Source organism: Enhydra lutris, unplaced genomic scaffold (genome assembly GCF_002288905.1).
Source record: "Enhydra lutris kenyoni isolate GAN:26980312 unplaced genomic scaffold, ASM228890v2 scaffoldscaffold57, whole genome shotgun sequence".
NCBI classification, from domain to species: Eukaryota; Metazoa; Chordata; class Mammalia; order Carnivora; family Mustelidae; genus Enhydra; species Enhydra lutris.
Window position 1 is genome coordinate 11,381,376 of NW_019154141.1, and position 23,084 is coordinate 11,404,459.

A 23,084-nucleotide genomic window follows, 5' to 3' on the forward strand; every position below is an offset into this window, starting at 1 on the left:
TGGTCCGCCCTAGTCCCTCGGTGGACATTTCCAAGATGAGCCCATAAAACAGAGATTTTTATTTGCCTTTTATATACAGAGACCCGAGGCTGAGTGTGTTGAATGCTTTAGCTATAGCTGAACACCTTGACTCTGTCGCGCCCACACTGCGAAGTCCCATTGTCTCAATAATGGCATTTATGAGGCAGATGAAGGGCAAGAGAATGAGCTTTCATTCGACATCTTCTGTGGGCCAGGCAGACCAACTGGCATCTCACATAATCTGCCTCTTCCAGTCCTCAGAACAAGTCGGAAGCAGCTGAGAGAGGAATTCTCAGCGGCCTGCTCGAGGTCGAGTGTGCGGGCGTGGAGACAGCCGTGTAGGTCCAGCCCCACCTCTGCAACTGGTAACCGTATGGCTGGTCTGGCAGGCCCCTGGCCTTCTCCGAGCCTCAGTCTTCACATCTGAAAATGAGGTCAATAATGGTAGGGGCTTAGTGAATATCAAGAGTGATCGTTCTGAATTGGTCATCCTGCCCTCAAATGATCCTGACAAATCGGTTATATTTGGGGAACTAGAAGAGACCTCAGAAGGTTTCCTAGGCCACTGGTTTTCAAACTCTCTTCCTCGGAAGAGGACCTAGCGTTCCACAGAAATCCTTGGTGGATGAAGGGAAGCTGAGGATGTGAGGCTCCTGCCCACCTTCTCTGGCAGAGCAGCTGGTTCTCACGTGAGTTACATGTCATTTGCGTGCTTCTAGTTCTTTTATATATTGGGCGTTGAAATATGATTTCATTTGACAGAAATGGTCCCACTTGCTTTTTTTTTTTTTTTAAGTTGCCAAGGCTAGAACCCAGATCTTCTGGTTCCTAGTCTGGTGTTTTTGCTGCACTTACTAAAAAAGGGAACTGAAATATGAAGGTTATCATCACTGAAGATCAAAATAAAACGTATTTTTGTAGCTTCCAGTTAATCGGCAATTCATTTAGCCTAAATTCCAGTCTTGTCACAGAATCCTAGGAACAGAAATTTCGCTGTCAGAGAAAACATTACTATCATAGTCTTAAACAAGAACTGTCTCATCGAACTTCTTGCAGTGATGGAAACATTCTCTATCTGCATTAATATGGTAACTAGTGTAATGAAGGAACTGATTTTTAAGTTTTATTTAATTTTAATCGATTTTTTAAAAGATTTTATTTATTTATCTGACAGAGATCACAAGTAGGCAGAGAGACAGGCAGAGAAAGAGGAGGAAGCAGGCTCCCTGCTGAGCAGACAGCCCAATGCAGGGCTCGATCCCAGGACCCTGGGATCATGACCTGAGCCAAAGGCAGAGGCTCAACCCACTGAGCCACCCAGGTGCCCCTAATTTTAATCGATTTAAGTGCAAATAGTCACATGTGGCTAATGGCTGCCATATTGGACAGCACGGCCTTCTAGTATAGACCAGGGATCAGATGGTAGTCTCTGACCCCTTGGCACAGAATCACCCAGAGAACCTGTCAAAAGTACAGATTCTGGGCCTACTGCCCAGCAACTGTTTCAGGAGGTCTAGGGCAAGTGCATTTTAGAATCATCTGGTTATTTTGACTTGCAGTCAGGTGGGAAACTGCTACATTATTGAGCTCTTCTTTGTCATGGAAGAGCAGTGCCAAAATCATGGCCTTGATCTTCTAAAGAGACTGTAGCAACTTTCTGGGGAATGTCGGACCCTTGGAAAATGTGATGGAAGCTGTGGAACTCTTCCCTGTAAAAATACAAACCGTATATAGTTTCTGCGAGTCACAGACCATCCTGAAGCTGTCCTTGAACCCACATGAAGAACTCCCCAACTTGGTGGTGCCCAGATGGCTCAGTTGGTTAAGCATCTGACTCTTGATCTCAGCTCAGGTCTTGATCTCAGGGTTGTGAATTCAAGCCCCACACTGGGCTCCACGCTGGGCATGGAGCCTGCTTTAAAAAAGTTGGGGGGGGGGGCGCCTGGGTGGCTCAGTGGGTTATGCCTCTGCCTTCGGCTCAGGTCATGATCTCAGGGTCCTGGGATCGAGCCCCGTCATGCTCTCTGCTCAGCAGGGAGCCTGCTACCCCCCCCCCCCGCCTGCCTCTCTGCCTACTTGTGATCTTTCTGTCAAATAAATAAATAAAATCTTTAAAAAAAAAAAAAAAAGTCCCAACACAGACAACAGAGCTTTACTAGCTGGTGAGGGAGCCAAGTTTGTCTCAGGGCCCAGGAGCCTTGCCCACAGCAGGCATGTCATACAGATATGCCCAAAGATCACAGATATGCCCAGATTTCTCCAGGGGATCATCGAGGCCCCAGAGAAGACAGACGAACAGTGCACGTGCCCTAAAAGAATACTGAACCAGTAACACGCCTTTCCTTTCCCCTTTGGTTTCCATGGCCTTGTAAGTGAACTCAGTGGGCTTGGCTATTACCAGTGCCCACATCTTCAGCTCGGACAATGAGCAAAGGAGCAGGATGCATTTGAGGCCGGAGTGGAGCCGGGGCAAGCATCCAGACTGAGTAATGGATTGGGATTTGGACTCGCCTTCAAAGGCAGAGACACAACTGGCTCAGTCTTCACGCCCCACAGGCTATAGGAGAACGAAGGGGCAGAGCTGCAGGGAAGTGGTCTGGGGCAACGAGCCCCAGAAAACAAGCCAGGGGCAATGACCAGGCCTAGGAAGGCCGCCTGGCCAGCAGTCCCAGGCTCAATGCAGAATCCTATTTTTTGTAGGCCAGCACCCTTGTAGAATGGGGAAGGAGGGAGGGAGCAAACATGTGTGTATGTGTAGAAGAGCTGCTGTCAGGCCAGAGTATCCTTAGAATAGCTTCTTGAACTTGGAGGCTATCAGGGAGGGTCTGAGTCATGGTCATGTGGCACTGGAGAAGCTGTACAGCTCCCAGGCTGTGATTTTGTGCCCCTGGAAGGTGAGGATCAGCCTGTTTTCCCGTGCCCTTCACAGGTTCAGCTGCCAGCTGCTGGGTTAGCCTCTCAGCGGCCTGCCTGTTCCCCTGTCTGCCTGCCAGCCTCTTGGGTGAGTCATCCGGGCACTGCAGAGGGGGCCTGGGGAGCCCGGCATGCTCTTGGAGACAAGGATCAGGGCCCCTGGCCAGCAGCCCAGCTCACTGCCGAGGCAATGTGATGGCTCCTGGGGGGTGAGGGGCAGCCCCACAGCCTCTCCAGAGGGCCTTAGCTCAGGATGAGCCCTGTCCAACCGAGACAAGCCGTGTGAACCGCACAACAGCTGGATCTCAGACAGCTGGGTGCCCCCGCAGCAAAGCCCTGACGGCTTGGCCTCATTTCTCTCACTCCTCACTTGGGACTTTCTCTTCATCCCTGGTGCTCAGGGTCATCCTGTCCCTGAAGGTCGTCCTCGGATACCCGCATCCAGCCAACATTGATCATCTCATCCGTGCCCTGCTAGGAGGGCACCACCCCCGCCCTCAGGAGCCTTCTGACCAAACAAGGCCATGAGTTCCCCCCTGGGGTTTGCCTGGAGCCCAGGAGACTCTGGGAGGGAGCGCCACAGCCTGGAGCTAGGGCTTCTGGGTCCTGGGCCTGTTCTACGTCCTGGGCCTGCAGTGCCACACAACGCTGGCTGACCTTGGGCAAGTTTCCGCCTAATTAGCTTCAGTTTGTTGGAGTGAAAATGAGATTAAAGCACTCCTGAGGTCCTTTTCGGCCCATCTTTAATAGTGGTAGGTTCTGAGGGCTTGGGGTTTTTTCTTAAGACGCATCTTCCCCCGGCAAAGAGGCTGAGACAGGGCGCCCAAGTGGCACAGTTGGTTATGCGGCCGAGTGTTGATTTCAGTCAGGTCCCGATCTCAGGGTGCTGGGATTGAGCCCCATGTCTGATTCCACACCCAGCCAGGAGTCTGCTTGAGGATTCTCTCTCCCTCTGCCCCACCACCTCTCTCTTTCTCGCTCTTAAATAAATAAATAAATCTTTAAAAGGAAAAAAAATAAGAGGCTGGAGACAACTGGGCACTTGGAAGCCAGAGCACCCCTTAGACTTCTCAAGGTCATCAGGTGACGATGAGGCTGCCCATGCCCCTCCCCAGCATCCAGCATTCAGGGCGGAGCCTGGACATCTGTGCTGAAAGTTGGTGCTGCTCTGAGTTCCGAATCAGCAGACCCTTGAAGGCAGAGCTGGAAGGATCAAATTAGTAGTGACCAACCAGCCCATCCCACCCTCTCCTACCCCCCTACCCACCGCCCCCGAGTCGGGCTGGTTCAGTGCCTCATGGCTGTTGCAGGGCCGTGGACTCCGTAGGAAGAGGGCTTCAGCCTAGCGATGCCCAGCCCCCCACCATCCCAGGTCAGCTCCTCGCCTCCCAGGACAAAGGGCCAGCAGTGGATGGTTTGCCTTCACGCGGCCTGCCTTTCTGCCCTGAGAGCGAATAGAGCTGTGTTCTGGGCTGAGTGCCCGGCCAGCAGGGGACACTCCATCTGTTAGCCACAGCTTTAGACCAGCCTGCCAGCAGAGAGCACTTATTAAAAACCTCTCCGAATGTGGTGCCTTCTCAGGCTTGGCGGAAAGCAAGTCCCAACCTGGAGGGACCTGCACTTCGGGAGCGCGCAAGCCCAGCGTTTCAGAAGGTTCCCACGTGGTAGCGATCCCAGATTGGTGCAGATCTCTTTCATGACAGCTCGAGTCTGCGTGCTGTTTGCACAAGGTTGTCTCAGCCCTGGGCTCACTCTCCCCCAGGGCTTCCGGGGAACGCACAGGACTGCTGGAGATAGAACCCAGGGAGACAGGAAGCCCTGTGCTTTGTCTTCAGAGTCCTAGAGGTCTAGGTTGGCATTGGATGTGCTAATTAATTATTAAGCTCCACTACCAATATGATACCTGGGAGGGGTTTTCAGCAAACGAGTGTGGACGTTACAGAAGGAAGCTTATCAGTTCCTTCTGGAAGGCCACAGACAGATGTGTCCTGGGAGAGGAGCCAAGTGCAGGCACTGCCATTTGCATGATGATTTGTAGACCTCTTAATATGTCATATATATGAAATGTATAAAATGTATATATCCACACGTAAATCTCTATACACACACACATACGTGTATCTACCTCCTGCTACGCAACAAAAACTTGATTTTCCCCATTTGGAGAAAAGCCACCGTGGCCGGTGTAGACATGTCCTCTAGGAAGGCAAGGTCTGTGCAGAGTCCCTGAGGTCACTGGCAGTCTTGGAGTATGGACTCTACCACCGCGTTCCAGGGGAGCAAAACGCAGCATTAAAAAACAACAGAAAGAGATTCGGCCATTATTTATAAAAACAAGAAAGAACAAACCCAGATGTCCGCTCCGTGGCCGTCCTGGAGGAAGTGGGCTGGAACCCACTTCGCTGGGTGGAGTGGAGGAGTCTGCTTGTGGCAATGTGGCTAGTAGGAAGAGGAGCCAGGGTGCAGGCTCATGCCAGGGGTTGATTCCTTGGCCACTTGGGTGTTTGGAAGATCAGTATATGAGGCAGAAAGAGGCCGAAAGCCTCTCCCCTGCTTTTCTCCTCCAACTCAGTCTGTTCTGGTCCCTCAGGGTGAGCGTGAGCCTGGGAGATGGCAGTGATGGAAATGGCCTGCCCGGGCGCCCCTGGTTCGGCTGCCGGGCAGCAGAAGGAGCTCGCCAAAGCCAAGGAGAAGACACAGGCAATGGGGAAGAAGCAAGTCCCCGTCGCCAAGCTCGAGGCTGTAGAAAAGAGCCCCGTGTTCTGCGGGAAGTGGGACATCCTGAACGACGTGATTACCAAAGGCACCGCCAAGGAAGGCTCTGAGGGAGGACTGGCCGCCATCTCCATCATTGCCCAGGCCGAATGTAAGGGCCAGGGCTGGTGACAGAGGGCAGGCAGGCCTGCGGGGGTAGTGGGGGGGGGGGGCAGTCCTTGTGCCAAGGTGGCAGAACACAGGGGCAGGAAGTCAGGGTGACCGCTATCAGAGATTTTCACAAGACACAGCTGGGGTGGGGGGTAAGCTAAGAATGAGTCGAAGTGGGAGCTGTCACCGTGCTGGGGACTGGAACACAGAAGGGAGGGGTGGTGCGTGGAGGCCTTTGTCCATCATGACCATAGCAGGGAAGGAGAGCCGGGAGACCTCACCAGTCCCGGGGCTCTTGGCAGGATCGTCAAGCAGGCCATTGGCCTTGTGCTGTGACCTTGGATAGCCTGAGCATCTCTGGAGAAGCCCCAGACAGGAAAGGCCAGGTCTCCTGGAAAGCCCCTCTGGGGCCTCTAGGCCCTTCACCACCTTCCACGTTGAGGTGGCCCCGCCCCAGAGAATGAACACCTGCTCTTCGGCCTGCGGGGCCCGGCACAGGGACATAGGCCAACGGGGGGTGGGGCCTGCCGGGTCGTCTCTGCTTCCACTCCCAGTACTTCTGCATGACTCGACATGGCGGCTGCCACCAACGCCTGAGACTCCCGGGTGCCTGGCTGAGGCCGGAAGTGCTCCTCGCTACCCCCTGCCCTCCAAGGAGCTTTCTTGGGGTACAGCCTGGGGAGACGGTGGGATTTTCCCACATATCCACATCCTTCCCCTGTCTTCCACTCCCATCTGGCTGGCTTTTGAGGAGAGATGAGAGAATACAAATTAAAACCATGGGGGACGTGATGGCTCTAGTACGCACATACGCATACGTAGATGGACATGACCGCTGACGTTTGTTGAGCTGTTACTATGTGCCGGCCGCCGCGTTGGGTGTGTTCCGTGGATCTCACTTAAGCAGCACAGATAGTGAAGCAAGGAAGGCCCCCCTCAGCACCCTCTCTGCTCCTGTTCAGTGGGAAGGTGGGGTGAGAGAAGCTGGCGCTGGCAGGGGGCGGGCCGGCAGGCAGATGGTCTGAGAAGGTATCCCTGAGACTCATCTTTCCTCAGCGCCCAGTTCCTGTTCTTCCTCTCCTTCCTGCTCATCTAACCTCTTGTCCTTCACTCGCAAGGTGAGAACAGCCAAGAGTTCAGCCCCACCTTTTCAGAGCGGATCTTCATCGCTGGGTCCAAACAGTACAGGTGAGGAGGCCAGCCCGCGTGGGACCCAGGGAACCGAAACCGCGTCCTCCCTCCCCGGCTGCTCACCCGGGCCGCTCCCCAGTGACCTCTGGCTCCCTCCTCCAGCACCTGTGGTTCGGCTCTTGGAACCCGCCCAGGTTTTCCTGGCTAAACTGCTCTGTCAGCCAAAGGAGCTTTTCAAAAGCTTTTCACGGCGTGTGGACGACTGCCTCTAGGTCCTATCAGCTTGACATTTTATTTTTATTTTCCTCAGAGTCCTTGCTGCTCCCCCTTGTTTCCCATCAGCAGGGAGGGTGCTGGGAACAGGAGTGACTTTCCCGCTGGTGCGTGACCGCGAATGCAGGCGCCTAGGGGCCTGCTTCAACGGTGGGAGAAACCTGCTGGGGTCTTTTCTCCTGCGAGACACATCCAAGGAGGGATGAGGGTTTGGAAACAGGAGGGGGGACCAACAGATTCGCAGCTGGGTGGCCCACGGAAAGGAAGCCAGAGTGAGGCTCAGTCTGTTCCCAGGCTCCCCATCCCCAAAGATGATTTTTTTGGCCAGCTGCAGGTTGAACTCGGAGACAGTTCCTGCCTCTACCAACAGCAGACTTTTTTATCATTGGGATTTGGAAAGTGCCAGTGATAGAAAAAGGTTGTGGGGAAGGCTGCTGCCCTTGAACCAAGAATTGCTCAGTGTTTGATGAGAAGCCTTGCACTGTCCCCAGTGCCTTTTGGCCCAGGGTCGGGGGTTTCTGAGGGGCCGGAGCCAAAAGACCAGCTGCCTGAGAGCCCCTAGGCCTTTGGCAGCCCCTTAGGACTGGTGTGACTCTGCCTCCTTTGTGGGGGGCAGCAGTGAGGCCACAGGAGGGCAGCTGAGGCTGTGGTCTGCTGCACGGCCGTTCAGCAGCAGCCTTTTCAGACACTCATCTGTGGCTGGTGCCTTAATACCAAGAGCCAGCTTGCGTCCATGGTGATAGGCAGTCTCTAGCCATCCGAGGAGGGAAGGCTCCCTGGTACCGGCCATCAGCCCAGACTTGTTTTTTGAGTTGTTTTTTTTTTTAAGATTTTATTTATTTCAGAGAGAGGGAGAAAGAGGGGGCACAAGCATGAGAGGGGCATGAGGATGGAGAGAGAAGCAGCCTCCCCACTGAGCAGGGACCCTGGGATCCTGACCTGAGCCGAAGGCAGACGCTTAACCAACTGAGCCACCCAGGTGCCCCCATAGTGTCTGTGTTTATGCAGCAACTTACATTCCCAGAAACCAGGTATCTCCAGGAACCAATGGGGATGGAGGTGCCCAAACTCCCTGTCCCCCACCCAGAGGCTATGGAAACAAGCCCTTGTCAGAGCTGAGAATGCCCGCTGTGGAGTGCAGCCCTCCAAGTCCTATGTGCGCCCCCACAGCCCCCCAGGACCTCTCCAGGGACAGCCCACCCTGGAGAGCAGTGAGGGAACCTTGTATCCACCCATTCCCACCGATGAGTGGTGTGTGCCCCATCACGGCCATGCGCCCCATTACGGTGGTAATAACTGTTGTGTGTTGGAAGCTTGCTTGGGGATTAGATGCTGAGGTAGGCTTTTTAAGTGAGCACTTTCCTTTAAACCCCAGCTTCGTCTGCATGGCAGGAAAACCTATGCCCATTTTACAAATGAGAAAACTGAGGTTCCTTGGGCTTTAGGCACCTTCCCACATTCACACAAGCACTTGCCAAGCAGGGATCTGACCTCTGGGTCTCAAGGACTCTAACTGCAGTTACCTGAGCCGTTCCACCCCCCTGCCTCCTCACACTCTCAACATGCGTACCTGTCCCTTCTGACAGCCAGTCGGAGAGCCTTGATCAGATCCCCAACAATGTGGCCCATGCGACAGAGGGCAAAATGGCCCGTGTGTGTTGGAAGGGGAAGCGCCGCAGCAAAGCCCAGAAGAAACGCAGGAAGAAGAGCTCCAAGTCCCTGGCTCAGGCCGGAGTGGCCTTGGCCAAACCGCTCCCCAGAACCCCAGAGCAAGAGAGCTGCACAGTCCCCGTACAGGTGAGAGCCATCGCCACAGCCCAGATGCCAGGCTCACGGGGCCTTCGGCTTGGTGCCCGGGCCTCGGCTCTGGCCCTGTGTCCTAACACCTGTGTTTTCCCCTGTATCCTAACACCTGTGTTTTCCCCACAGGAGGATGAATCCCCACTAGGCCCTCTGTATGTTAGAAACACCCTCCAGTTCACCAAGCCTCTGAAGGAGCCAGGCCTCGGCCAACTATGCTTTAAGAAACTCGAGGAGGGCCTACGGCCAGCCCTGCCTCGCTCAGAACTCCACAAACTCATCAGCCCCTTGCAATGTCTGAATCATGTGTGGAAACTTCACCACCCCCAGGATCTCGGCCCCTTGCCCCAGCCCACTCACCCCTTCCCCTACAGCAGACTGCCCCATCCCTTCCCGTTCCACCCTCTCCAGCCCTGGAAACCTCACCCCTTAGAGTCCTTCCTAGACAAACTGACCTGTGTAGATAACCAGCAGCCCCTGTCTGGCCCTCACCTGGGCAAACTGGCCCGTGCGGACAGTCAGAAGCCGGTGCCTGGCCCCCGCCTGGAGCCCAGCTGCCCAGCCCGCACCCCGCGGGAGAAGTTTTCCGTGGAAGAGTACCTTGTGCATGCTCTGCAGGGCAGCGTGAGCTCCGGCCGGGCCCACAGCCTGGCCAGCCTGGCCAAGACCTGGTCAGCAGGGGGTTCCAAGCCCCGGAAGCCCAGCCCTGAGACAGAAGACAGCGAGGGGGTCCTGCTGACGGAGGTAAGGGAGCCCCCACACACCTGCCCCGGGGACCACCCACTCTGGGGCCAAGAGCAGCGGCTGGCGGTCAGGTGGGACCTGCCTGGGGGAAGGAGCCTTCCTGGAAACCTCCCAGATCCACTCACCTTGGTGGGGGGAGGGTCTTCACTCTTCGATGGAAGTCACTTGTGCGCGTGACAACACGTCCAACAGTAGGAAAGAGCGAGGCTTTGGCAAGAGGCAGTATCCCCCACGCCACCTCCAGGTTGCTCTCAGGCCTTCTAGATGTTTCTATCTTGAGTTCTTCTGGTTGGTTAGCTCATTGTTGCTATCGCTCTCGTGTATGTGTCCATGAACACACGTGTGCGTGTGTGTGTTGTATCAGTGATGCGTATTCTGAGAAACAGGAATTAGCTCTGTCAACCTCAGACATTCACTCCCCACCCCCACTATGAAAGACAAGGATTTTGCGCATCCGCACTAACCCTGAAACCTGCCTTCTCCCCCCACCCCAGTTCTCTGCTGGAGAGCTTTGTTAATCTTAAGTCATTTCAGCAGACTTAAATTTGGGGGCCTTCTTCCATCCATCTGTGACATGATCATTTGCCCCCTAGCCCTCTTCGCAGTCCTTCTCCCTCCTTTACCTTATGGCTCCTGAGCTATATTTTTTCAATGTCAAGGTTGTTGACGGTTCCGTTTCTGTTCCACAACCACAAAGCCTGGGGAGAAGGATCTTTCGTCACAAGGATCAGCTAGACTTGGGCCACCCACAAAGCTCTCCTTTGCCTTCACCTTATGCCTGTGACCCCCGCTGGTCCTGCCCCTCCAGAGCCCTGCCTCAGACCTGGTGATGTTTTTGGTTATGAGGGCCCCACCCCTGCAGCCTGGCAAGAGGACTGCCACCCAGAGAGCCTTCCTCACTGTAACCCTTCGTCCCTCTGCTGCCCTGGCAAGTAACACGGGTCTCTCTCTCCTGCCAACCCCAGAAACTCAAGCCGGTGGATTATGAGTACCGAGAGGAGGTCCACTGGGCCACGCGCCAGCCCTGCCTGGGCAGAGGCTCCTTTGGAGAAGTGCACAGGATGGAGGACAAGCAGACTGGCTTCCAGTGTGCCGTCAAAAAGGTACGCGGAAAAGAAAAAGCTATGGCCGGGCTCTGGGAGCTGCAGAACAGCCTTTCTTGTGAGGGCAATCCCGGGGCAGCTGTGGTCTGACTTGTTAACGGAGGCTGGCTATCGCTGGGCACCCTGGGGTCAGCTGGCCCCGGAAGGGAGCAGTGTCAGCCACATGTCCCAGCCTGGGAGCTGCATTTGGTATGCGTGCATGTCGGAGTCTGCAAGTGCGCCCATGTCCTGGGCCACTCCTGTTGCCAGGGCCTTCAGGGACAAGTCCAAACCTGGAAGGCAGTTGGCGTCATGGGATTCATGTTGAGCTAAAACCCCTAAACTGCACAATGGGGCGCTCGCACCTGGGCCAGAAGGTAATGACCAGAGCAGTAGCCTGTACCTAACAGGTGCCTCTTGCATTAGGTGAGCACTGGGGAGTCAGGTCTGATTTGGGTCCGGGCTCTGCCTCCCATTGGCAGGAATAAGAGGTCTTGGGAGGTGGACATTATGAGGAAATGCGACTTACATCGAGAGACCCAGGCTTGTCTGTCTCCAGAGTTCAGCTGTGAACTTTAGGAAGGGGCTGGGGGAGAAGGCTCATGGTTCTAGGATTCAATGTAAGCAGCTCCAGCTCCCTCCAGCTCCAGCTCCCTCATTTCCCCAGTGATGGACCTAGAGACCAGAGAGGGTCGTGTGCCTTGCTTCAAGCCACACAGCAAGGCCTGGCACTGAGGCCTCCTTTGGTCAGGGGGCCCTGTCCGGGCCCCGCAGCAGAATGCAGACCTTGCTGTCGGGCCTACTCTCCTTCAGATGTCTTTTCTCCTACCCTGGCTCTCAGCTCCCTTGACCTTGTCCCTGGCCCAAACTCAGCCTCAGAGCTAGTGCCGAGGGCCGCAGGAGGCAGAAATGAGAAACCTTTCCCTGGGACACGTTCTTGGCTCACAATAAAGGGACATAAGCTAGTGTAGTGATGGATCTTGTTTTCAAGTGGGTTTTGTCAGGGACACTCTGCTCTCCAAGAGGAAAGAAGACCAAGTAGCCAGACCAGGCTGGGCCCGCCCACTCAGGCCCCGTGCACAGGGGACACCACTGCTGTGGCTCTTGGCGCTGAGGACACACGTGGGGACGTGAATCACCTGCCTTCCTTGGCTTGTGTGTGGGCCAGGATGTTCAAGTCTGGGGGTTTGGGTCGCCGGGTAACAGGCCGGGAGGGGACTATCCGTAGGTATTACCCCAAACTTCAGACATACCCTGTCAAACCAGCAGGCTCCGCCCTGGGCCAGAGCACAGTCTGGTGGTGCGCGGCGGGTCAGCCTCCTCCCCTGGAAGCCAGGGCTCCGTGCCTGACATCCTCAGCCGCAGGCCCACCCCACACACAGGCCACCAGAGAAGGCTCAGCTGTCCCTCCTGAGGGGCGGGTGGCAGGACAGTGAGAGTGTGAAGCGTCCTGGAAACCCAGGCCCAGTGCTGGGGAGAGCTTAGTCACTGGGCTGCTCAGCTGTTGCCCTGCTGAGGTTCTCAGAGTCCAGGCAACAAGGTAAACAACCCTGATATAGTAGAAGAGGACAGATACTCCGTTTCTCACCTCCCCAAGGCAGGCGGAAAAGCTCCAGCCACACCAAGTGGGATCCCAATGCCGGACTGCTGCCCAGGCCAGCTCAAGCCGGCCGCTCTCAGAATCTGCCCACCGCCCCCTGTCCCCTACCCTGCCCACCACCTTAAGTGGGATGGCTCTTGGATGGCCCGCACAGCTGCCAACAAGGCGGTCAGCGGGGGCTTGGGGGGGAGCAGTGGGGCAGGCACAGGTGTCCTTTAGCATTTTAGCATTTTCAGCTGGAAGATTTGAAAAACAGTTCCCGGCTAAGAGGGTAGGGTTGGGGGAGGGGACAGGGATCGGAGGTCAGGGGGTACAGGGGGTCAGAACAAGTCTGTGCACCCTCCTCCAGTGTTCCCTGAGGAGGACCCAGCACGTGGCACAACAGCACTTCCTTGGTCCTCCTTCTAGAACATCAGTGGCCTCAGGTCGGATGCCAGTTGGCCCTGAGTCCAGAGTTTAATGTAGGGGGTTTTGTTTTTTAAGGTTTTGTTTGATCTTTTAATCACAAATAAACATAGGCCCATTATAAAATAATCCAGAGGATATCCCAAAACACAAAAGTCTCCCTGTTCCCCAATCCATTCGCAGAGGTACCTACCCTTTGACTTTTTAGACTTGATTTTATATATGTATATATATTTATATTTATATGAACATATAATTTATTTTTAAAAGATTTTATTTGAGAGAGAGCAGGGGGGAGGGGGAGACACAGATGGAGAGAGAGAAGCAGACTTCCCGCTGAGCAGGGAGCACAGTGCAGGGCTCGATCCCAGGACCCTGAGACCATGACCTCAGCTGAAGGCAGACGCCCAACCGACTGAGCCACCCAGGCGCCCCATAAACATGTAGTTTCTTTTAGTAAAATGAGATTGTACTCTAGAGGCCGTGCCATGTTTTTCATGTAATAGTAGATCATGGTCACATTTCCTTTTTTGGTACAAAAACAGCTCTCTAGTGCTTTTCCTCAGCCAGTGCAGAAGTCAGTGGGTGAAGTTACAGAACGCATGAGCTCCTGGAACTCTGTTCTGTGGCGTACTTGTATGTGGTGTGTGTGTACACACACATCTGGCTCAAGCGTGGAGTTCTGGAAGCTTCCTTTTGGCTCTGCCACTGATCTGGGTTAGTGTGGCCTTGGCCAGATCCAGCCAGCTGTTACCAAGCCCACCGTGCCAGGGGCTGGACACGGAAGGGCAGAATCCATGCACCTGCCCCAAAGGAGCTGGGGGTGTAATGGGGGAGGGACATTTCCGTGGCCTAAAGGTGGTAGAAGCCGCCATCAGCAAGGTACATGAGTGAGGGCAGCCCGGACACATGTTGAGGAAGCAGACCCAGGACTAAGGGCAGAATAGCTCCATGGTGAGGAATAAGGGGGGAGCCCTCTGTTCATTGGACTCCTATGGGCCCCGTACTGTGTTTTCACCTATTTTATGTTCCTGAGATCTTTAAAAGAATATACAGAATCGTGATTATGGATGAAATAAAATGGATACAAATACTAAAGAGGGGAGACTCTCAAGAAGGAGAAATCAATGCCCAGGGTCAGCATGCAGGCCGCTAAGCTGAGGGAGGTGGCTTGTGGATTTGGCAGCTAGGTAATAGCTGACCACACTTCCCCCCCGGGGTATGATCGCTCCTGAATAGATGTGGGGGAGGAAAAAAAAAAAAAAAAACAGTCTGGATATAAAAGCTTAGACTCCTGGAAAGGGCTTCAGTGGAGCAGGGTAGCTGGCAGGTCTGGAGTCAGGCTTCCCTAACCAAAAATCCCACCTCTGAGACTGCCAGTGACCTTGGGCAAGTCACTTGTCTGGACTTCAGTTTCCTTGCCCCACAGGCTGTTGTAAGATGCAAACACTGATGCTTACAAAGCGCTTAGAACCGGACCCGGCGTGTGTGAAGTGGGCAGTAAATACTAGTTTGGGGGGAGGGGTATTTATTGATTTATTTTAGGGAGAGCACATGTGTGCGCGCGTTCAGACGCACGCGCACACACACACACCACGCAGGGGTTGGGGTGGGGCAGAAGGAGAGGGAGAGAGAATCCCAAGCAGACTTCCCCCTGAGTGCGGGCTCCATCCCAGGACCCCGATGAGGGCACTGAAGTCCAGGGATGAGCAGGAAGGCCAGGTGCATTCTCCCCACCGCCTCAGGGCTGTCCTTTCTGCTTGCTCTCCCTAAGGCACATTATATTTTGAAGTGTCCCCTCTGACCCCCTTGTATCTGGGTTTGTTTGTTTTTTTTTTCAAAGATTTCTATTTTTAAGTAATCTCTACGCCCCACATTGGGACTTGAACTTACAACCCTGAGATTAAGGGTCTCACACTACCCACTGAAGAGAATGTTTTTAACATTGTTTTAACATTACTGGGGCACTCCCAAGGACTTAAGAATGTCTTCCTAGTTAAAGCAGAGGTTCTCAAATGTTCTTCGCAACCCTTAGTGTCAGTCATTTTTCATGGCATCCCAGGTCAAAACAAGTACCTGAAAGTTCTGTGTACTGAGTAATTAGGTCACACAGTAGTGTTTAGCCTGACAACTTGGTGGTCATTTGAATAACAATGTACATAAGTGAAAAGAAAAATTTTTCTTCTGTTCATAACCTTATTTACTTATGGGATGTATGCCTCGGTGGGCACTGCACAATTCTCAAATTTTGAAATCTGATTAGACACCCTCGCCTTCCTTTCCTGCTCCACGTCATCCCCCCCTGAAGTACTTAGATCACAGCAGCCTCCAGAAACCCAGCTCCCTAAAGACTGGAGCACAAGCTGATGCCGAAACCGAACCGTCTGGAACTAGTAGTTTGCATGATGCCCCACAGCCAGCCATCACCACTGTTTCCCTCCACTGCCAAACACTGCAGTGCCCGGCGGAGTCCTCTGGGGTGCCCCAGACTGCCCCCACTCGCGCTGCGGGAGCCAGAGAGTTAAAGACAGCGCCTAACCCAAGTCCTGAAGGGCGAATTCTTTCCAGCTCAGGTTCAGAGCTGGAAACACTGACAAAGAGTCAAAGTTTATGCGAGTTGATGAACCAAACCAGATACTCTGTAACCAGAAGACATTTTCCACTGATAGGCAAAAGTCCAAAAGCTCAAAAGCCCCACCTCGGCAGATCTCCTACCAAGTCAGCAGGTCTCCCAGCCAAGCCCGGCCAGGTCCTGAGTGATTTCTTCCAGGCTGGTTTGGTTGCCACGGGCGCCCCCTGGTGGTGCCTCTCAAGGCTAACACGGAGAACCAGCGCCAGCCAGAAAGGAGGACACGGCTCTGTTAGGAATACTAAGTGTTTAATAAGCTGCTCTTATCTGAGCTGGAGGAAGGGGGTGCCTTACATTTCCTGAGCACCTATGGGTTGTCAGGCCTGGTGCTGAATATCATCCTTCCAAATCCTCACTCTACGCGGGAGCAGATACCACTGTTACCACCGTTTGCCTATGCAGAGAGTTTAAGGGAAGTGATCTACCTTTGGAAATGGCCAAGCCAGAGTATCTCGTCTAGGATGTGTGTGTCCCAGGCCTATTTCTTCCTGCCATACTATGCTGGCCCCTACACAGAGGAGTTTGTGGTCCCTGCAGGAGGGGCCTTGGCCAAGCCCCTCCCCCTGAGAAGCCTCATCTTAGGCCCAGATCCTGGGGAAACAGCTGCAAACAGAATAAACAAGCATTGCTCCGTCTACATGGACATTTTCGTCCTCAGGGGAAAAGACAAATAATTCCGAGCTGAGAAAAATGCTGAGAAGGGTGCTGACAAGAGCCAGGATCTTGGCTACATCGGCTCTGGCTGCAGATACGATGGAAACCCGGCCTCTGGGGAAAATAGATGTGGATGTTGATAAACAAAAGGTCCCATGTCCTAGAAATGGCCCAGCCATTTGGGCTGGTGGGGGGGGGGGAGTTCTGTGTTTGGCAGATTTGAGCGTGGGCAGCATGCCAGGGGCCTGGATAAGGGTTGTAATTTTTTGTGTGATTCTAAGTGTTTCCACACACACCCGCAGTGCAGAACTTTAACCAACTACTAGAAGTTGAACATGACCCCCAGGGTGCACAGTTTAGTCTCTGAGGGTCCAGTGGGCCCACCAGGGCCCTGCCTGGCCTCAGAATCGACACGGGGTGGGGGGGGGATTGGGAGTCTCCCTGCAGGGAGGGTCCTGCCAGGATGCTAGGGAAACAGCCTGGGCGCCCACCCTGACTCACAGCTACCTCTGGGCCCCCCCCAGGTGCGCATCGAAGTGTTTCGAGCAGAGGAGTTAGTGGCATGTGCAGGATTGACTTCCCCCAGAATCGTCCCTTTGTATGGAGCTGTGAAGGAAGGTCCTTGGGTCAACATCTTCATGGAACTGCTGGAAGGTAGGGAGCCAGGCGCCACTCTTTCCCCCTCGCAGCTCAGAGCCAAGACTTGGGGTTTTCCCGGGTCTTGACCAGGTTGACCTTGGTCCCCACTTACTCCATTTTTAACCTCTTGACCCTGTGACGTGGGCAGAAAAGGCCTACTTTCCCACCACCTGCCCTGGGAAGTCCTTTGTCCTTGGCCTGCCTACAGGCCTGGAAATGCCCCATGTAGAGACTGGCTGTTGGTCTCCTAGGTGGCTCGCTGGGCCAGCTCATAAAGCAGAAGGGCTGTCTGCCGGAGGACCGGGCCCTTTACTACCTGGGCCAGGCTCTGGAAGGGCTGGAATACCTCCACACCCGAAGAATTCTACACGGAGATATCAAAGGTGAGGCTCACCCCCCAACCACTCTGGTCCCCAGTGGGCTCCTTCCTTACCTCACCCTTCCCAATCCTTCTGGGCCTGCCTGGCCATCCCCCCTGGCAGGGCCTGAGTCAGGCTGGGAAGGGCAAGTATGTTTCCCAAGGCCTCAGCCTGACACCGTAGTCGCCAGTGGGCAGCGCTGCCCATACAGCTCCTCTGTCTTGGTGACCACTGGGAGAGGGTGGGGACAGCAGAGCTGAGTGGCAGCATCCCAGGAGTAAACTCTATCCCTGTACCCCAGACACCCGCCTGCTGCCTGCCTCTAGCCGGAACCGATAACACTCTTGCCTTCCTCATGAGGAAGGACACTCAGCAGAAGCAGCAGCTGCCACTTGGGGTCAGCCAGCAGCGGCCTCACTGGAGGTCCTGATTGGGCTGGGGCCGGAAGTGACTCACCTGTTCCTCTTCTTCTCTGGGGTGGCCTGGCAGCTGACAATGTGCTCCTGTCTGGCGACGGGAGCCGTGCCGCCCTCTGCGACTTCGGCCATGCTGTGTGCCTTCAACCTGATGGCCTGGGGAAGTCACTGGTCACGGGTAAGCCCCCCCCCCCCCCCTCCCCATCCTTGACTCAGCATTGGCCCTATATCTTCTCCCGTGCTTTCCCTAAGAGCAGTCAGAGACGGGAGCCCATTTTGTCCTCCATTATATTTCAGCCCCTCAACAACAGGTCTTCTTCGTGGAGCCCCCATGGCTCCAACCCACTTGTACCACCTATTTGGGGAGCTGTGCTCCCAGCCTGTGGCCTCAGCCCTCCTGGGCCTCTGAGCAGAGTTTCTGGAAGCACAACAGGATGGCTGACCGAGGGGCCTAGGCTCTGTAGCTGGAGAAATGCTTGTTTTTAACTCACAGTTTTCTGATTTTTTTTAATTTTTATTTATTTATTTGACAGATCACAAGTAGACAGAGAGGCAGGCAGAGAGAGAGGAGGAAGCAGGCTCCCCGCTGAGCAGAGAGCCCGATGCGGGGCTCGATCCCAGGACCCTGGGATCATGACCTGAGCCGAAGGCAGAGGCTTTAACCCACTGAGCCACCCAGGCACCCCCAGTTTTCTGATTATTAAAATAATCCACATCCACTGTAAAATTTTTGGCAATTATAGAGTTACATGCTATAGAAGAGGAGGTGAAAAGGAGCCTCCACACTCCTCTTGCCCAGAGAGACAATCATGAACATTTTAAACAATTCCTTCCAGGTCAACGTTTTTCTTTTTTAACCCTGTACGTAGTTAAGGCCGATATAACCCAGTTTTGTGCCCTGCTTTTTTTCATTTATAGCATTAAGCATAAAATTATTTCTTCCTGGGCGCCTGGGTGGCTCAGTGGGTTAAAGCCTCTGCCTTCGGCTCAGGTCATGTTCTCAGGGTTCTGGGATCGAGCCCCGCATCGGACTCTCTGCTCAACGGGGAGCCTGCTTCCTCCTCTCTCTCTCTGCCTGCCTCTCTGCCTACTTGTGATCTCTGTCTAATAAATAAATAAAATCTTTAAAAAAAAATTATTTCTTCCTGACCAAAAGAAAAAGTCTTTTAGAAGTGATTCAGTTATTAAAGGACTGTGTTGGTAATTCTGAAGAAACAGACTGAAGACGGACCCCCACCTGTCACTTTAAAATAACTAGTGGGGTTTTTTAATTTTATATTTCTATTTTAGAAATTATTACAAGAATAATTTCTATTCTAAAATCTTTTGCAGAAAGTAGAACAAAGCAAAAATAAAAAATACAAATCACCAGAGGGGGAAAGAAAATCTTCACATCTGGTATTGATCCTTCTAGTTTTCTATGCATTAAAGTTTTTTTTTTTTTCTCTTCGCTCACTAAAACTTCAGAAACATCAAACCATTAATTAGTCTCCTACAACCTAATTTTCAATGCCCAGGGCCCTCCCCTTTTTAAAAAAAAAGTATTCTAAGGATGGGGTCCATAGGGTCGAGTCCCTGTTTTGAGTGATACAGCCTTTGTACCAGTTCCCAGCGGGGCCCCTGACTTAGCTTACCCCCTGGCAAGTTTGGTCTAGAAGCTTCCTCTCTATTCAAGGTACTTGAACAGAGACAAATTCCAGGTATTTCAGGAATGGGCTGGGGGCTGGGGGTGGGGGGTCACTGCCAAGGCTGTTACCCGTCCGAGTTCACAGTTGGCTTTCCGGTCTCCCGCCGTCTTCCCAGGGGACTACATCCCCGGCACGGAGACCCACATGGCCCCAGAGGTGGTGATGGGCCAGCCCTGTGACGCCAAGGTGGACGTCTGGAGCAGCTGTTGCATGATGCTGCACATGCTCAACGGCTACCATCCGTGGACCCAGTACTTCAGGGGGCCGCTCTGCCTCAAGGTCAGTGCCACCGCCTGGGAGGGTGAAGACGGAGACCCAGCCTCGGACTTGCGGTGGCCTCGGTCTGGGCTGCTCTTTGGCGGCAGATGGGAACAGGAAGAGGCCTCATCCTAAATGTGGGGTCCTGACTCAAATACTTGCCACCCAAGTCTGCGGGCTCCAGGGGAGAGCCTAAGGGAGGGATCCCCTCAAGTTCATGGCAGGTTGGGCCTTGCCGCCTGACCCTGTCCCGGTCTGCCCGGCCCCCTTCTTCCCTTTCCTTGGCAAAGTCCCAGCCCTCTCCAGGCTTTATGACCAACTCCAGCACCACAGGTTAGGGGAGAGTGGAGAAGAGCCAGAACAGGAAGCTGGGTGCTGGGAGTGAGGGGAGACAGGCCGCACATGTCGCCTTCTGACCCACAGATCGCCAGCGAGCCCCCGCCTGTGAGGGAGATCCCGCCCTCCTGCACCCCGCTCACTGCCCAGGTCATCCAGGAGGGGCTGAGGAAAGAGCCTGGCCGCCGGGCCTCTGCGGTGGAGCTGGGGGGAAAGGTCAGCCAGGCGCTGCACCACGGTAAGAGTCCGCCACTGGCTGCAGCGGGGGGAGAGGTGACAGTGTGGTGTTGTGGTCAGGGCAAGGTACTTGACCTCTGAGCACCTTGGTGGCCTGGGTGTCTCCATCTAAAGCATGGGAATGACACCCACCATGGGCTTGTTGGAAGACCAGTGGTGAAGAGAAGTGCTCTGTGCTGTGCCTCGATGCTCAGCCAGTGGGGGCCAGAGACTACAACATGGAGAGGGGGGCTTGATCTGGTGAGGAATCAGTGACTGTGAGATAAAGCCAGGTGGCACTTCCCAGCCAGTCAGTGAGAAAAGGCAGAAAGTCAGTAGCACCCAGTGGCGGGGAGGGTGTGCGGCAGGGGCCCTTAGCTCTGCTGGAGGACACCTCGCAGCATGCGGGCCGACATCTGCACACGTGACCTGTGAGTCGTTTATGGGAGAGGAGGAGGGTGCAGGGGCACATCCCTTCCCGGGAGCTCAGAGGGGCCAAGGGCAAGGGGTGGCGCACAGGGTGTGTCCCATGGAACTCCGCGGGGCAGTGAAAGAAAGTGTTCTCAGAGCAGCCTGGCGGGATTTTCAAACTGTGGTGCTGGAAAAATGGACAGAACGAGGCCTAGAACACAATCCCTTTTTTGTAAACTAAATATTGATAAATAAAAACAACATACACTTTGCAGAAACATAATTAGGCCCTAAGGGACACATCAAACATAATAGAATGTCACTGGGAGGCTGGCAAGGGAAAGGCAGTGGTTATGGGGATCACGGGAATAAACAAAACAGGAGAGAGACCTCACACACACCCCCCAAACACAGATGAGCTGCCCCCCCGCCCCCCGCACTTTAGAGCAATAGTCCCTCGGAAAGACTGACTGTTGCGGGGGGGGGGGTGGTTAAGAGAGATGAAGGGGGCAGGAGGAGGTCAAGGAGGCCAGTTTACATGGGAACTTGAAGTCGCTCTGACCTCAGGGCTGTTTTTTATTTTGTTTTATTTTATTTTTTAAAGATCTTATTTATTTATTTCACAGAGAGAGATCACAAGTAGGCAGAGAGGCAGACAGAGAGAGAGAGAGAGAGGGAAGCAGGCTCCCCGCTGAGCAGAGAGCCCGATGCGGGACTCGATCCCAGGACCCTGAGATCATGACCTGAGCCAAAGGCAGCGGCTTAACCCACTGAGCCATCCAGGTGCCCTAGGGCTTTTTTTTAAATCTTCTCTTTACTAGTGACAGAGTCCTTCCCTGCAGCCATTGCTGTCATTTTAAATTTATGATTGTTACCTAGAAGGAAGATGGAATAGATAGAAATATTGTCGTATTCCCATTGTGGAAGGCCATCCTATGGAAGGGGCCTCCTCCAAGGCCACACAGCGCCCTCCTAAATTGTGTCCCTTAGTGGGACCAGAGTTCTCCCTCGCTGTTTGCTCCCAGCCCTCTGCTCAGGAAGGGCCACCTGGTCCGGCCCGGAGTCTGGGCTGGCCTGTTTTCCACCTCACCAAGCGTGCTCTGTTTTGCAGTGGGAGGTCTGAGGAGCCCTTGGAGGGGAGAGTGCAAAGAGCCAAGACATCCGCCGCCACACCCAGCCCAGGCACTGCCCAGCCAAGGCCACTCTCCCCGGACCCCGGAGACCCCGCACGCCCAGCCAAGGGAGCTCTCGCCTGGGACTCCGGGGCCCCAGCCAACTGAGGACACAACAGGCGGGGCCCCTCAGCTCCAACCTCCACTACCCCCAGAGCCCCCAGAGCGGAACAAGTCTCCAAGCCTGAACTGGGGCAAGGAGGAGTCTGGGACCTGGGAGCCATTGCCTCTATCCTCCCTGGACCCGGCCCCTGTGAAAAACCCCAGCTCAATGGAGAGGAAGGCAACGCTCCCTGAACAGGAGCTGCAGCAGCTGGAAATGGGTACGGGCAGCCACGGCCGCGGCCCCCGGGTCCCCGGGCACAGGCCCGGACCTCCGCCAGGGCCTGTGCACCTGCCCCCGGAGGTCCGCTCCTGCGGTCCAAGCGGCCAGACACACAGACAAGCCATCCGCTCCCGGTTGACAGCCATCCTCTACGTCTCTCTGCAGAACTATTTCTGAACAGCCTGTCCCAGCCCTTTTCGCTGGAGGAGCAGGAGCAAATTCTCTCGTGCCTCAGCATTGATAGCCTCTCTCTGTCCGACGACAGTGAGAAGGTAAGCTGGCCGCGGACCCTTTGTGTCCCGCTGGTGAGTGGGCTACGTGCGAGCAGTGGTAAAGGGAGGCTGAAGGGAATCACCCCTTCCTTTCAGAAGGGCTCCCCACCAGAGTCGCACCCACTGTCATTTCAGAACCCATCAAAGGCCTCCCAGAGCTCGCGGGACACCCTGAGTTCGGGCGTGCACTCGTGGAACAGCCAGGCCGAGGCTCGCAGCTCCAGCTGGAACATGGTGCTGGCCCGGGGGCGGCCCACTGACACGCCGAGCTATTTCAACGGTACAGCCCAGCTCTCGCCTGCTCAGCCGCTCCACGAGACCTGAGCCACCTGGGGCTGGGGAGTCCAAGGGAGTTTAGGTCTCCCTTCCCCTGGCAGGCGAGGGGGGAGGAAGGCTCCTGGTGCCCAGACTGGAGTGGCCATTAGGTCGGTTTAGAGCAAAGGCCCTCTCCGATTGGCCAACAACCTTTCCTGGTCAGGCAGCGAAGGCCCATTGCCTCCATGGGCTGCTGATGGAGTTCCAGAAGGCCCCTCGCTGGGGGCACAAAGCAGTCTCTCCTGGCCTGGAGTCAAGAAATAATGTCTTCGGAAGGGAAACAAGGAACAAGATAAGAATCAGCATCTCCTCTGGAATTTCAAGTCCTAAGACGAGATATTTCCCAGCGTGGCTGCGTAGGTTACGCTGTGATTTGGATAGAATGAGGGTTTCAGCAGCTCCCTGTTCCCCGGCTCTTCCCAGCACCAGTGTGACATGTAGCCTCAGGCCCCCATGGCCTTGCCGATGGCCTCTCCAACTCAGAGAACGTTACAGCCTGAGTTGACCGCAAGCTAATTTAAGAGTCTGCGTTTCCACTTCCATTCTGCTTTGTGTGCAAG

The 23,084-nt window shown here is 54.6% G+C and overlaps 1 protein-coding gene across 2 annotated transcripts in view; it reads left to right on the plus strand.

The window, feature by feature from the left end:
• The window catches only part of LOC111158123 (mitogen-activated protein kinase kinase kinase 14), a 42,997-nt gene that overhangs the window by 17,598 nt on the left and 2,315 nt on the right, over positions 1-23,084 (plus strand). Inside the window, exons 1-15 of one of the 2 annotated variants that reach the window (XM_022519990.1) lie at positions 689-710; positions 2,951-3,022; positions 5,525-5,800; positions 6,918-6,987; positions 8,790-9,000; positions 9,133-9,747; positions 10,713-10,850; positions 16,642-16,771; positions 17,008-17,139; positions 17,605-17,709; positions 19,335-19,498; positions 19,901-20,051; positions 21,552-21,935; positions 22,103-22,209; positions 22,345-22,489. In XM_022519990.1, the coding sequence (XP_022375698.1) occupies positions 5,545-5,800; positions 6,918-6,987; positions 8,790-9,000; positions 9,133-9,747; positions 10,713-10,850; positions 16,642-16,771; positions 17,008-17,139; positions 17,605-17,709; positions 19,335-19,498; positions 19,901-20,051; positions 21,552-21,935; positions 22,103-22,209; positions 22,345-22,489 (2,608 nt within the window). In that variant the 5' untranslated portion in view covers positions 689-710; positions 2,951-3,022; positions 5,525-5,544. Of the gene's footprint in view, positions 1-688; positions 711-2,950; positions 3,023-5,524; positions 5,801-6,917; positions 6,988-8,789; positions 9,001-9,132; positions 9,748-10,712; positions 10,851-16,641; positions 16,772-17,007; positions 17,140-17,604; positions 17,710-19,334; positions 19,499-19,900; positions 20,052-21,551; positions 21,936-22,102; positions 22,210-22,344; positions 22,490-23,084 lie in introns of those variants that run through there. The other variant, XM_022519988.1, reaches the window with a different exon arrangement.